General features: G+C 39.0%; 1 protein-coding gene across 5 annotated transcripts in view; it reads right to left on the bottom strand.

The window, feature by feature from the left end:
* Nucleotides 1–15,964, bottom strand: part of MON2 (MON2 homolog, regulator of endosome-to-Golgi trafficking) — a 108,464-nt gene extending 92,500 nt beyond the window's left edge. For 2 of the 5 annotated variants that reach the window (XM_065934724.1, XM_065934723.1), the window contains exons 1-2: nucleotides 15,471–15,964; nucleotides 414–477 (exon numbers count right to left, since the gene is read on the bottom strand). In XM_065934724.1, coding sequence (XP_065790796.1) covers nucleotides 414–477; nucleotides 15,471–15,581 — 175 coding nt within the window. In that variant the 5' untranslated portion in view covers nucleotides 15,582–15,964. Of the gene's footprint in view, nucleotides 1–413; nucleotides 478–1,009; nucleotides 1,031–15,470 lie in introns of those variants that run through there. The other 3 variants (XM_065934725.1, XM_065934726.1, XM_065934728.1) reach the window with 3 other exon arrangements.
* Nucleotides 15,965–16,175: the final 211 nt, after the last annotated feature.

The following is a 16,175-nucleotide window of genomic DNA, read 5'->3' on the forward strand; positions in this document are numbered from 1 at the left end:
TATAATGCCCTGTTGTATCAAAGATAAAACAGATCTGGGAAGGTGGTCTGAGAACAAATCTTCCTTTCAATACAACAAATATTAACTGAATGCCTTTTATGGGTAAGGTGTATCTTAGGTGATTGACAAGAGGAGGAGCAGAATACAAAGATGAGTATGAAAAATCCTTGCCTGTAAGGAGTTTGTAGTTTTAAGCTTTCTGATTTCAGAGAATAGTATAGCATCCATCTCTGGGAAACCCAATTAGTTCATAAATTAGGGACTTTTACATGTTCTTTACCATTATAGATAGCATGTTGGAGCATAAGGAAGAGATGCTATTAAAAAAAAAAAAAACTGATGGGTTTTAAGATTCTACTTTTACCATTAGTCAAACTTTCATTAATTATTGAATTTTTAATGCAAAAAATTACCTGCCAAAATTTCGGTGTTTCGTGCAGCTATTGTTTTAACTTTTATTATTCCTGATTCAGCAGCCTGTAAGAATAAAAATAATTAGAACATAAAACTTACTTATTGACATGAATTATCTAGGGAAAAGAAATCATGTACGATAAAATCTCAAGCACAGAGTCAGTCACTACTATTTTTTCATTTTACAAACTTCAGATACTAATATCTAGTAGTGAAACATACACTAAATGTAATAAAGTACGATTAACTTGATTATTCTCATGCAAACTCTGCGTTGCAAAAGCATATTGCCTTTCTATGCCTTCAGTTGCATCTGAACTACCCTAAATTCTCACATTTAAATCTTCAGAAAATAAAAAATAATAAATCAAAGACTAATGAAAAAAAATAGGTTTCTCTTTCCCATTTCACACTTCTCCTTCAATCACAAAAAGAAATTGTAAAACACTGCAAACTCAAGTAAAACTGCTTTGAATTAGAAGAGAATGAATAACCAAGAACCCTGTCATTACTTTTAGATTGTGCCTTTTTAAAACGCTCAGTTTTCATAAGGTGTCTAAATCATTTCAGCATAAGTAAGTTGAGCTGGCAGTACCTGAAAGTCATACGACATTTTACACTATGCCACAGGACTGTCGTCCAACATGCTAGCCACTGGCTACATGCGACTAGGCTTCCCCAGTGGCCCAGTGGGGAAGAATCCACCTGCCGATGCAGGAGACGCGAGTCCGATCCCAGGGTCAGAAGCATCCCCTGGAGAAGGAAGTGGCGACCCAGTCCAGTACTCTTGCCTGGAAAAATCCACGGGACAGGGGAGCCTGGTGGGCTACAGTCCATGGGGCCGCAAAGAGTCAGACACGACTCAGCAATTAAACACGCACATATGACTACTAAGCACGTAACATGTGGCTAGTCGAACTGAGTTGTGTTAAATATTATATATCATTAAAACTAAATGTTTCTTTTTACTCTTTAAATGCAGTTTAAAATTAAACACATGGACTGCATGTGTTGCCCACATTATACTTCTACTGGACACTGCTAACATACAATATTGATATGTAACTTCCATTATAGAAACTCAGGACATTTTTACTATTAAGAAACATGCCTATTTTATACTTAAACTGGTGACTATATCTCCAAAAATAATACACAAGTATTCATATATTATATTCAAGATTTCCTATTAATTCGCTTGCCACTTGTTCATTTATTCTGTTATCTCTTAATGTTTACTAAGGGACAAGTAGTAGAAGGCACTAAAGTTTTTAAAATAATGATGGAAGAACTGAGAGTCCTCTAGATTATCAGGGTGAGGAGCAGTGGGTTGATGTATAAGATAAACAACACACTGTAGGCTACACAATGTATACCTTTGTCATTTTGTGGAATTCCAAGCATGTGAAGCCTGAGCAGAGACAGCAGTGGTGGTCTCAGGGCAATGAGTTTTTCAGTGGCTCTTAGCTGTTCAGCCCCCTCTCATTCCTGTACTTTCTAAGGCTGGCTGCATCCAGTCTTCTGCCAATTCTACGAGCCCCTCAATGTTCTATCAGCAAACTTCATTTCTGCTTCCATCAGCCCAAGTTAGTTTCCACTGCTCACAATTAAGAAGCCTAATGAATATCTAGGACCTTAAGAAACTTTAAGAAATGGAAACGTTCCGAATTAAATGCACATGGCTACTAGCAGAAAAATGTAGTCAAAATAAATTACTTCATAGAAAGATTATTGATTTTCTGATTATCTAGGGGCAGTGTATATTAGAACATCAGATGCTTTAAAAAAACCATGATGCCCAGGTTGCAACCCATTCCAAAAATTACATCAGAATGGCTGCCAGTGAGAATCACGCATTGGCATTTTAAAAAATCTTCAGGTGATTCCAACACGTGGCAAAATTTAAGAGGCTATTGTCATAATATAAGCAAAAGATGATGGTGGATAAGCCTGTGGCAATAATGACTGAGATGGTAAGGAGTGGTCAGATTCTGGATATAGTATGAAAATGTATAAACCAAAACAAACCTACTACTATGAATGCAGTAACACTGAAATTACTATGTATACTTTGTTATATTCATACACCCCACTTTAAATGTCTTAAGTAATTTTCTAAGTCAACTGAAATTAATCTATGGTCACTGAACTTTCTTCCATCAACATTTCAAATGTTCAAACTCTCTCCCTCCTTACCATGGCCCTCTGTACCGTGCCTGTGCTCAATTCAATATTTCATTCTAGTTCAATCAACAGATATCAAACTAAATCATCATAAATCCAATGTAATCTGTCCTAACTTTCTGAATTCTAGTCAGTTTCCAAAATCAGTCCTGTAGCATACTGGATGCTACATGTCAGTAAAGGATTTCCGACTTGCCAGACACTATTTTGATCTCCTCAAATAAATAAGAACTGACCCATGTATGAATCATAAACAAGTATAAATAACTAAATTATAAGTACAACATATGTTTAACAAATATTTTTATACATCCACACAATAAGGAAAACAATGAGTGTTTTTTCTTTAGTTCCAAAATAAAAAGTGTTTTAAAAGGTATATAAACGCAAGAAATCACCAAAAGGACTGTTTGTTAACTCAGATGTAATTGGACCTATCTCACAGCTCCTAATTTTTTTCATCCAACTTTCTATTGTGACCCTTTGAAACTGTACCACCACCCTATTCTCACTGGCACCCCGAGTTCCTGCAAAGTTTCATCACCAATGTTTATTGACAACACTTGTACATCACGGCTCCCTCACCTCAAGCAGTGCTACCTCATACCTCAGCCTGGCGGACGTCTGCAAGAGTGCCCTGTATAAATGCAAGTATTTCATTGCATTTTCAATGACTCAGATTTCCTTCTATTTATCAAAGATTGTCTGTGTGAAGAAGAATCTTTAACTTCTTGCTTTAAAAGTAACCCCTACCCTGATTAGACACTTCTAGATTAGATACTTACATATTCATAGGGGAACTACTCAACTGTAAATTTAGTTATTTTCCTGAATTGGCCCTCAGGGAAAAAAAAAAAAAAAAAGTCCCAGTTCTGTAGACTTTAATAGGGATGATACAGGTTATGGTGAGTAGCCTAAAATCTCTATTCCCCAGGGGCAATCTACGAATTGGGTGACAAAGCCAAAAGTACTAAATATGCTGCAGCATTTAATATTTGTTCATCTTAAAATTAATGTCTCTCAAGAAATACTTTTTTCTCTTTCACAAAATTCTTTGCTGACCCAAAGAGACACACCCAGCAAGGACTCTGAATATAGAAGCCAACATTACAGTAAAGATAAGATAGAATGCTGAAATGCTGACTCCTCTTTCAAGACAACACAGAAGATCCTTGGCCTAACTTCTCAATAAACTCTTCCTGGGCAACCTCAAGCCTATGGTTTCAGTTACTTTCTAAATACTGAAGAATCCTTGTGAAGTAATTGGCCTCCAACTAATAAAATTAAAAAAAATAAAATAAAAAAAATTAAAAAAAATAAATAAATAAATACTGAAGAATCCTAAATTATATTCCTGTTCCTTAACTGTCTCCTAAACTATAGGATTTATTACCCTATATTTTTAAAAGGCACCTTAAAGTCAAGATATTCAAAGATGTTATCACCTCACACGCACACCTCCGACTTCCACCCTAGCCTCAGAAAAGCCGGTTTCTTCTCCCTATAATCTCTGTTTTGTGAACAGCAGCAGCAACCATGCAGTCACTGCCCAGGTATCTGAGGTTTCTCCCTGACTCCACAAATGTAATCAGTCACAAAGGCTACACAGTGAACACATCTTGTGCTTCTTTTCTTCTCAAATGTCATTTCTACACCTTAGTTCAAACTTCTTGTTATCAATCTAAAGAAAGAAATTTCTCCACTTCAAACTCTGTCCTCCATCCATCCTCAATGTCTTCCTCTTCAATGGCCCCCCGAACCCATATCTCGTGGTGTCTCTGAAAACTAAGTAGCATAAGGACATCTTTCAAAAGGAAAAAGAAGTAAGTCTCATGGACCTACCCAGTTGCTGACAAATTTAATTATGTATAAATATTAATAAATTATAAATAAACTCCCTATTTTTATAACTCTTAAATTATAAAGCCAACAAATTCACAAATAAAGTGAACACTAATTTAATGTAACAAATAATGCTTTCCTGAAATTAAACCACTGCTAACAACATGAAGATGGTGCAGGTGTCTCTGATCCTGGCACCAGGAGCAGAGACAGAAATACTGTCTTCCATAACTTGTTTTTCTGTGGCAAGTATCAACAAGTCCTTCCACCTCCGTGGGTCGTCTACAGTTTGTACCTATCGAGTATTCTGTTTCTCCTATGACATGTCTGTTTCTCCGATTAGGCTGTAAGCCCAGTGAGGATAAAAAATGTATTTCATTCATCTCCCCATATTACTAATGCCTATCATTATGCAAACAGAGGATATATATAAACATTTATAAATAAGCAAAAGAAAAGCTCTAAACAGAGGGAGGGACTTTACTGTCCACTCACTGAAAAATCCAGAGGAAATTTGATCCAGAGGGTCACATCACCATCACGACTACAGCTTCACTTCTCTGCCATCCTCTTGGTTCTGTCTTGTTCCATGAGTAGGTTCATCCTCAGGTTGCTCCAAAACTTGGCAATAAAATTAGTTCCAGCCATTCTATACCTCACAACTTCACATGACACTATCCAGAAAGAGAGAAAAGGCCTCTCCAAGCAGCACCTGAGGAACAGAGAGGAAGCTCTCCCTCCCAGGAGCACATACTTGCACTGTGTGTGGGTGTGTGGGCAGAAACACAAGTGTGGGTGTGGAGATTGAATCAGATCAAACTAATCAAGCTATGCTGGAGCACGGAATGATATTCATTCATCTAAATCCAAAGAGTTGAAAATGAAGGAAAAGTGCAGCCCATCACTGAAGAAAGCAAGAGGGAAAGAACGCTAGGAAGGGACTCAGCAAATGTCCACTTCGAGAATCCAGATAAGTCCACAATAACAATAGCAACAATAACACTGCTTCTCTTCACCAAAGCCCCTATGTCTTATTTAAAAAAACAAAACAAAACCATACTTATTTGTTAAAAACATCTATGAAAGAAGAGTCTCGAAATTAGAACAAATTCACCAAAGGCCCAAATTAATTATTCACAGGATATAGCATGAAACAAGAGTTAAAGAAGAAATGTGAAAATCAAGTTAATGACAACTTAAGGAGAATAATGCACTCAAGAGACTAGGGAGGTATGAATTTGCCTTGCAAACTTAGGATTTCAGAGCTCAGGTAAAATCCAAAGACCTAGAGTCAAATCCTCACTTGGGAATATCTAATAGATCTAGAACACTCCCTAGGGGACAATACTCTTATAGAACAATTACTACACTGAAATCAGTAAGATTTTCCTCTGTAACATGTAATTAGTCTAAAATCTCAAAGCTCTGAAAAATATATACCTATATGGAATCCTATTCAAAACCTCTGGGCTAAAAAATAAAGACAAAACAAAACAAAAAACCCTCTAGCTTCAAGCAAACACATTTTCCTTAATATAACGTATCAAATAAAAGACTGAAATGCAGATTACATGTGGATAGCTAATAGTACGTGAACCATGAACTTCCAGATGCTCAAGTTGGATTTAGAAAAGGCAGAGGAACCAGAAATCAAATTGCCAATATCCGCTGGATCATCAAAAAAGCAAGAGAGTTTCAGAAAAACATCTATTTCTGCTTTATTGACTACGCCAAAGTCTTTGACTGTGTGGATCACAACAAACTGTGGAAAATTCTGAAAGAGATGGGAACACCAGACCACCTGACCTGCCTCCTAGGAAATCTGTATGCAGGTCAACAAGCAACAGCTAGAACTGGACATGGAACAACAGACTGGTTCCAAGTAGGAAAAGGAGTACGTCAAGGCTGTATACTGTTCACCCTGCTTATTTAACTTACATGCAGAGTACGTCATGAGAAATGCTGGACTCGATAAAGTACAAGCTGGAATCAAGATTGCCGGGAGAAATATCAATAACGTCAGATATGCAGATGACACCACCCTTATGGCAGAAAGTGAAGAAAAACTAAAGAGCCTCTTGATGAAAGTGAAAGAGGACAGTGAAAAAGCTGGCTTAAAACTCAACATTCAGAAAACTAAGATCATGGCATCTGGTCCAATCACTTCATGGCAAATAGATGGGGAAACAATGGAAACAGTGTCAGACTTTATTTTGGGGGCCCAAAACCACTGCAGATGGTGACTACAGCCATGAAATTAAAAGCTGCTTGCTCCTTGGAAGAAAAGCTATGACCAACCTAGACAGCATTATTAAAAAGCAGAGACATTACTTTGCCAACAAAGGTCCACCTAGTCAAAGCTATGGTTTTTCCAGTAGTTATGTCTGGATGTGAGAGTTGAACTATAAAGAAGCTGAGCGCCAAAGAATTGATGCTTTTGAACTGTGGTGTTGGAGAAGACTCTTGAGAGTCCCCTGGACTGCAAGGAGATCCAACCAATCCATCCTAAAGGAGATCAGTCCTGAATATTCATTGGAAGGACTGATGTTGAAGTTGAAACTCCAATACTTTGGCCACCTGATGCGAAGAACCAATTCATCTGAAAAGACCCTGATGCTGGGAAAAACTGAAGGCGGGAAGAGAAAGGGATGACAGAGGATGAGATGGTTGGATGGCATCACTGACTCAATGGACATGAGTTTGAGTAGGCTCGGGGAGTTGGTGATGGACAGGGAGGCCTGGCGAGCTGCAGTCCATGGGGTCACAAAGAGTCGGACATGACTAAGCAATTGAACTGAACTGATATATATGGTATGCCTATATAAGCAGTATTCCTTTTCTTCTTTAAAAATTTAATCTCCAACAAGCATCTAATTAGTACCTCTCAGATATACAAATGCTTTGAACTATGACAGACGGAAGGATAAACAAGATGCAAAACTGGTACTCCCTAAGAAGCTATTTAGAAAATACCATAGCTAGAGGTAAAAGCATAAGAGTTATAAGGAAATAACTTATAAAATAAGTTTCAATGAAGGTTAAGAAAACTTATCAGCTTGAAAAGCCTGGGCAGGAGCTGCAACTATTCTGCCCAGCAACCAGCTAGTACATGGCACACAGCAGGTTTTCAAAAATTATTTTATGAACAAATGAAAGAACAAATGAATGAGTAAATGAGGAAAGAAATGAGAACATTATCTCTAAAGTTGGTTCATTCATGTAACAAATGAACAAGCAACATGGGTTAAATTGAGGGTAGGATTTTAACTTCTTAAAACATAGAAGCAGATGATTTTAGGCCAGCAAAAGGAACAAAAAGCTACCCAAAGCCACATCATGGAAGAGGGAAGGAGTAGGGCATATTTGGAAAATGAAGAGCAAGCAACAGAGTTTGGCTTAAGTATAAAGGGATTTGAGGAAAAGTGGAGGGTGATGAAGGAAGGATGGGAAGATCAAGAAGGTCTTAAGTATTATACTGAGCAGTTCTGTATGTACAAAGTAGCCATTGAGGATTTCTGAGTTGTTTAAGTACAGGAATCTGGTGGTAACATACAGCACGGTCTGTTGTGCCATTAATGCATACCAAAGGTCAGGCACAAGACTGATTCCTAGGAGCTAGAATAATAGCTAAAACAACAGAAAAGAGGAGAGATACGTTAGAAATTACAAAAGTGGAAGGAACATCTGACAATGGATACAACATAAAGAGAATTGAGAGAGAGAAGACAGCCAAATATAACTAGAGTAGGCAAGAATGATAAATTCCATTAACAAAACAAGTGAAATATGGGGATAGGACAAGTTTTAAGAAAAATAAGTTCAATTTACCAGAAGTTCTATCTGAAGCATGTGAAAGATACTCCGGTAGATACGTTTAACAACTTATTGGCCAGAGACATTATTAACAGTCTTTTGTTACTTGAATGTTATTGACCAAGTGTTTCAATATTCACTTACATAACAAACCACCAGTTACAGGTATCAGGCTCTGCAAAAATCCCCTGATCAATAATGTGTTAACAGATAGTTCAGTAAAGAGAGCAGAGGTAATGAAGTAGATTTAGGAGTCATCAGCACTGAAGTAAGGCCAGAAACAATGGGAGTAGATGTAAGTGCAAAAGAGATGAACACAGATAAAGAAGACAATGGGAGTAGATGTAAGTGCAAAAGAGATGAACACAGATAAAGAAGACGTCTCCAGACAGACCTTGGGATACACTTACATGTAAAGAAAAAGAGACAGAATCCTGAGAGAGGAAGGAGACACAGGAAAGTAGAATGTTACAAAAGGCAAAACAGGAATGACAAAGGGTAACAGATGATGAAGCAAGGCAGATAAATGGGAAAGATGATAAAAACAAGTATGCTTTAAAGACTCTGCAACATGAGATGAAGATGCAGGAAATGGACGCACATGGTCCCAGTTCTTTCACTTGCCAGCTTCACTGCCCTTTGCAGGGATTCTCTGGTGGCTCAAGTATTAAAGAATCTGCCTGCAATGCAGGAGACCACGGATCAATCCCTGAGTCAGGAAGATCCCTTGGAAAGGGAATTGGCAATCCACACCAATGTTCTTGCCTGGAGAATTCCATGGACAGAGGAGCGTGGCAGGCTACAGTCCATGGGGTCACAAAGAGTTGGACACGACTGAGTGGCTGATACGCACGCATACCTTTTGCAAGTTACTGACCTTTCCAAGCCATAGTTTCCTTACACCTGTAAAACTGAAATGCCATGTTGCAATAGAGTCCATGGATGCAACACTACTAGAAAGACAATATTTTACTCAACTCTGAGGTAAGAAGACAAAGGCGGTTTCTCATTGATTTTTGTACTTCCTGCCATGATTTACACTTTAGAAACTAACTTCTATTAAATTTTAAAAGTAATAGCAAAACCCTCTATTTTGTACATGGTTGAAAATAAAATTCCCTGGTGGCTCATATGGTAATGAATCTGCCTGTAATGCAAGAGACCCAGGTTCAATCCCTGGGTAGGAAAGATCCCCTGGAGAAGGGCATGGCAACCCACTCCAGTATTCTTGCCTGGAGAATTCCATAAACAGAGGAGCCTGGCAGACTCCAGTCCATGGGGTCACAAAGAGTCTTACTACTACTAAGTAAGTGAAAGTTGTTCAGTTCTGTCTGACTCTTTGCGACCCCATTGACCACGGAATTCTCTAGGCCAGAATGCTGGAGTGGGTAGCCTTTCCCTTCCCCCGGGGGAACTTCCCAACCCAGGGATCAAACACAGGTCTCCCACATTGCAGGTGGATTCTTTACCAGCTGAGCCACAAGGGAAGCCCCAAAACACTACTACATATAAAAGGGGAAAAAAAAAAAAAGGAAATATTTCCATTTTTGGAGACTGTCTTCCGTTTTGATTTATCAGCCTCAAACACTGTCTTTTATTTCTTCCACATCACCAAAGCCTAGTGCTAACTATGTAATACATTATTTTCTGACTAAACTATGTTTTCATTGACCTTGGCTCTCTATTCAATTTCATGAAAGCAAAAATAGAATTGTCAAAATCTTAGTAAAAATAATAATAATAATAATAAGCTATATTATGCTTTACACTTCAACAATAAATTTCATTGGTTATGGTACTAACTTTCATAAATAAATAAAACATGTCATGGACTAATCAAAAGCTTTTAAAGAAGCTTTCATTATAAAACACTCTTGGAATATTGTAATAAGCTTGTAAAATTTTCCTAGATGTCTTAGTGAAAATGTTACTGCTTATACTACTCTCAAAGTTAGCATCTAAAATATTTATCAGAAACAAAATAATTTAATAGACCTTAGGAGTTTAATCCAACCAGTCCATCCTAAAGGAGATCAATCCTGGGTGTTCATTGGAAGGACTGATGCTGAAGCTGAAACTTCAGTACTTTGGCCACCTCATACGAAGATTTGACTCATTGGAAAAGACCCTGACACTGGGAGGGATTGGGGGCAGGAGGAGAAGGGGACGACAGAGGATGAGATGGCTGGATGGCATCACCAACTCCATGGACATGAGTTTGAGTAAACTCCAGGAGTTGGTGATGGACAGAGAGTCCTGGCGTGCTGCGATTCATGGGGTCGCAAAGAGTTGGACATGACTGAGCGACTGAACTGACTGAACTGAGGAGTTTAATGTGCCTTTCCTGGAATAAAATCAATAGGAACATAAAAAGAAAAGAGCAGAGTCAAAAATCAAAGATCACTAGCATGCCTGCACAACTATATAGAATTGTATTCTAAAGGAAAGTCTTGACTAAAATGATTTATAACTGCCTACCACACTTGTCACACTATTCTTAGTGTTGACACTTTTGAAAATAAATTATGAAAACTAAATAAAACATGGGCTTATTCTTCATGCTAATGAGAAGAACACAACTGGCTGCATCATAAACGAATTTCTCTGACCTATGTCAACAGGAAAAAAAACTATAGTATGATATAAGATATTAAAGGAAAATGGCTCCCAATTAAGCATGTAAGCATGATCCAGTCCTCATTATTTACTGTCATAATGTCCTGAAAATAAGATCTTCACCCTACCAGAAGAGCCAGCTGACTTAAGAAGAGAATCCTACCATGGTAGGTAGAGGGCATCTCTTTCACCAAAGGGCCCCTCAGCCAATCAATGCGTACAAACACCAGACACTGGAACTTTGCCACAACAACCTTTGCTTTTTAAGGCAAAAATCCCCTACCAACCCAAACTTAAATGTATAAGAAGTATAAAGTTCATAACCTGGGAAGACTGCTTGTATTTTATTACATACACCTCCACTGATTCCACTTCATTTAAAATAAGACAAAAATTCATCCAAAATCCCAACTGTGACCATCGCAAGTCAATGACCTTCATCCCCTTTCCTCTTCGGTCACCCACTCCCTGGGTTTCATTACCCTTTAGTGCGGCACTACTTAGCAATCTGAAATCCAAGAGCCCCCTTCTGCCCCGTCTGCCTTTATCCTTCTAGCTCTCTCACTCCCCAATGCCACTGCTCTTGAATTACATTGGACCAATTCAATTACATAGCAGCTAGTTCCTTAACCTTTCCATCGTCCAATCCAAGTTGTCTTGGTTTTCCTTCTTTGGGAATCCAACCTAGATCTCATGATCCATCATCATTTCAACTACTTTTCCTGCCAAGACAACATGATCCACTACTCCCCTCAAACTTCTACCCACCACTTCTTTCACCACTAACTACACCCAGCAACAAGCTTGTTTCCTATCTTACCACGCAAACAGAGGCCATAGGCCAAACTGTCCACGACTTCCTATCCTTCCACTAGTCCATCATTCAAATTTATCACATTCAAATCCATTTTTGCTCCTTACCTTCCTCTATCAGAAAATAATGTCTCCCTTCTCAGACTGAAAGCCCATTCAGTACACTTAAGCACTCGGCACTCCAGCTTTCTCAGGGCCCTTGCTCTCACCAGGTACTTCCTTTCTCTCCCATGCCCTTAACCTCAGCCATCCCCGCAGGCCCTTTCCCTTCAGTGCTCTTACTCTCAGAGCTCCTTCTTTAGTCCTGATATGCTCATTCTGTACACTCTTCCTGGACCATTTTTTCTATTCTTATGGTTTCTACTAACACGTATAATTGATACTCCTAAAACTAACTGAGACCTCCTTGTTAAGTGCCAAACCATCATTTTCAAACACCTACTGATGGCTTCCACCTGGATATCACACATCAGCTTAAAATAAATATTCATCACTACTCCTTTTTCCCAAAAACACTTCCTCCTTTTAATGATTTACACAGTTTCCTAAACCAGAAATCTGGGAGGCATCACAGATTTCTCTTTCTACCTCATAAGAAACATCACTATGACCTGGTAATTTGATTTGCTAAATCTCTAATCCACACCCAGTCCTTCACCCACATCTACCACAATGCAAGCAACTTTCCATCCACCCCCACTATTACCCCAATGCAAACACCCCTAAAATATCTGCTCTCTCTACTTCAATCTCAATCCCCTCTAATTTTTCCCTCCAGTAATGTAGATATAAATTTGATCGTATTACTATCTTAAAAAGGTCTAATGGTTTCCAGTTACCTTCGGTATGACATTTCTTCTACATGGGATACAAACATATTATTCTCCTCTGCCTAGCATGACCTCCTTCTTCTGTTGACTGCCTTTTACTTATCCTATAAAGACTCCGCTCAAGAATTACAAACTCACTCTGACCACACTTCTAGGCTCAGTTAGATCCCCCTCATTTGTTTCCACAGAGTAGTACAAATAGAAATGACCAAAAAGGCTTTATTCATTAAAAACATAAAACCTCAGAGTTTACAGCCTCTGAGGGCCACTGAATATCAATTACATAGAAGTGATTTTACAAAGCCTTAAAGTAGTTTTTAAAACAAAGAAGAAAAATTTATACAAATATTCCAGAACAAATTAGCAAGTACACTTATGTTTAAAAAAAAGTTACACTGCTGAAACATGAAAATTCATATTTAAGAAAAATGAGGGGAAAAAGGACTATCACCATTATTAATTACTCTCTACTATAAAATGACAATGAAATCATAGCCACTATAAAAATAATTTAATATGCAAATTGTTTTATAAATGAAGCCAATTAATACGGAAAAAACTATGTAGAAAACCCAGAGATAAAAAATAAGTATCAGTAAGACATTACCCTTTATCAACACTCTTTTCTTCTGTATTTCTAACAAATTTGAAATCTTAAAAAATGCAGCTCATTATTAAAAACTTAGAGCCAATCACTATGGCTAAAAAGGTTGAAGTTATTAAAACTTAAAGACTAAACATAGAATGTCTCACTTCATTCTACCTTGTTTAAAAAGTAATGTGAAAGGGGACAACCCTTGCCAAGTACATATGCAGTCAGATCCGTATTGTATTAAGTTCCGAGGAGTAGGCTTCCACATAGGTCAAAACGATAATTTTGCAGGTAATGTTTGTGAAGACACCAGGTGAATGTTAACCAGCAAACCAGCATACAGACGGAAAAGCTTCTTACACCCAGAAAAGCTTTGCATTAGGGTCTGCCAAACACACCTCTCCCCACTGCTCCCCCAATAAACAAAGAAATACACTAAAAACTCACCAGTTCCCTTTAAGAACAAAAGTCAAAATATGTATCCCTATCAAATTACCAGGGAGAAATGAATTCAACCAAAATATTTTTTGAAAGTCAAGCCTTGCTCCTAAAAAACCATCACTATTAGGCTAATTACTTCAGTCTTGTTTCACACTTGTGACGCAGTTAAGGATATTTTTCAGTTCCTAAAGAACTGTCCTAAGCTTACTGGAAGTGCCACAGGTTAAGAAGTCAAAGTTCTTGCATCCATGAAGCATGTACTATATACAAAATTATGTATCAGGGATAATCACACCAAAAATTACTTCTGTTATAACCTCACAGACTAGGTGCGATTACTTAACGCCTCTTCAGTCAAGGGTCAAGTGAAAAAGCTCATGAGATTTATTTCAAGTTCCTAGGTTAGAAACGGGCTGAGTTTCAGAACTTTGTAAATTACTGTGTGGCATTCTGAATGCATTTTCCAATAGAAATAATGTAATAAATGGCAATTTAATCTCCAAGCTAGCCCACAGAGGCCTATGATTACACAGGAATCACTACTTCTATTTGTATTATAAGAACTGGGAATGGCCAGTTCTATAAATAATTGTTAAAATTACAAAATAGAATTTGACATTTTTAAATGAGAGCATATTCTGGGGTAATAAGAATAGCCTGTTTCTTTAAAAATATTTAAAACAACCATATTCTTTAAAACTCATATTTATAACTTTCAACAGATCATATAGAGAAAATAATGAAAATCGATATATTAAAACAAACTACTGACTATCTGAAATAAAACTTGTCATAATATTCATCTTTCCAAAAGTGGCACATTTGATTTTCATCATTGGGTAGGTAATATTTTCATACTTTATTAAAAAATTACTAAATGGAGTTTGTTGGAGAATGAGACCAAAGTACAGAAAAATTAAGGTTCCTAAGAAGCCTAAAATTCAAACTTTATTGGGCAAGTTCTAATTATGAAATTGCAGATATATACCAAACTGCATTAAAGAGTAAGTGTAAAATAACTGCTCGAACAAAAATATCTTATTTCAGAAATGGGAAAAGAAATTGAGTAGCATCTTTAAAAAGTTTAAGAGACATAAAATGGCATCAAGAGAAAAAGCTAATAGTGACTAAAAGCTAAAAATTCCAATTCAGGAAATATTTCGAGAATTTAATTTGTATATATTATTGAGCCTTTTTAACAGTATGCTTTTTCCCTCTGAAAACTTTCTCATCATAATCTAATAAGCCCATTCTTTAGCTCTATTTTACATCTGAAAGAAAACTGAAGCTGAAAGTGGTTAAGACGTCTCGCGAGCACTTAAACTCAGGTGTATACTATTTGACTCTAAGCCCAAACTTCTCAGTACATTGTTGCCCTTAACAAGGCTTAACGTGGTCATTGTGGTTCTTCACTGTTTGCCCTAAGTCAAGCGTTTCTGGATAATTTATTAGTACTTCATGATACTAATAAAGAGTTAAACTGCATGACACTTACCAAGAAGAAAAAAAAGCTACTTTCAATTGAGTGTCATATACCAGAAAGCTGAGGAGCACACGTTGTACCACAACTATGATTATTAGTTTTTAGAAGCAACAAACCTAAATTTTTTAATCTGTCTTAATTTCGTGTTTGAAAAAGGCCAGAAAAGAGGAGGGTACCATACACCTAGCTGAATTCGCTGAATCGGCTCACTGCGCGAACTTCGGTGCTAAATCTCGACAGGACAGTAGCGAAAATTAAAGCGCCTTAGACTTGCCAAAAGAAAACTATAAAACGGCTCGTGAAACAACCCACCGGTTCGCAAATCTGGAAAGGTGAGGGCCAAAGGAGAATCAGACAGGACTGGAGGAAGGGACTGAAGGACTGAGTCTAAACAGGATCGACTATGCTCACCGTGCTTTCTCCGAAGTCGCCCAGGGCTTACCTCCTTGACAGGTGGGAATTTCTTCTTGCATTCCAGGGACAGGGCACGCAGGTCGCTCTGCATGTTCTCCAGCAGCTTCTTAACCGCCTCGGGGCTGTTGGTGCCAGACATGGTCCACCAAGCCCCGTGCCAATTTCTGAGCGGCGCAAACGAACTCTGGCACTTGTCAGTTCCTTGGGGCGACAGAGAACTCCCTTCAGGCGCCTCTGGCCCTAGGGCTGTCGGCCCCTAGGGCTCCACGGGGGCCCGGCCCGGCCTGGGCAGCGAGCCCGAGAGCCCCCCGCGGCCTCCTCGCAACTGCCCCCGCTCTTAGCCTAGGGGCCCCCGCGGTCGCCCCGCCCTGCTAGGCTCCGCCGACTCTGGCGGAGGGGCCCACCAGGCGGGCAGCTCTCTCCCGCTGACGCAGGCTCGGCTTACACCGGCTGTCACCAGCCCAGCTGGAGAGAAGCTTCAGCGCTGTCTCCCCAAGCCCCCTAGACTCGCCGACGCCATTAGCCGAGTCGCCCACAATTCCGAGCGCGGCCGGGACACGTCAGCTACACTTCCGGGCAACGCGGCCACCGCCTCCGCCGCGGCCAACCCGGGCGTCGGGTCGCGGGCAGGGCGTGGCCAGGGGCGTGGCCGCGCTCGGGGCGGGCCCAGATCGGGGCTGGGGCGCTTCCCTGGGCCCAGTTCCCAGCCTCGGAGTCGGCTTAGGGCGCGGTT

This window comes from Muntiacus reevesi, chromosome 4 (genome assembly GCF_963930625.1).
Source record: "Muntiacus reevesi chromosome 4, mMunRee1.1, whole genome shotgun sequence".
NCBI lineage: Eukaryota > Metazoa > Chordata > Mammalia > Artiodactyla > Cervidae > Muntiacus > Muntiacus reevesi.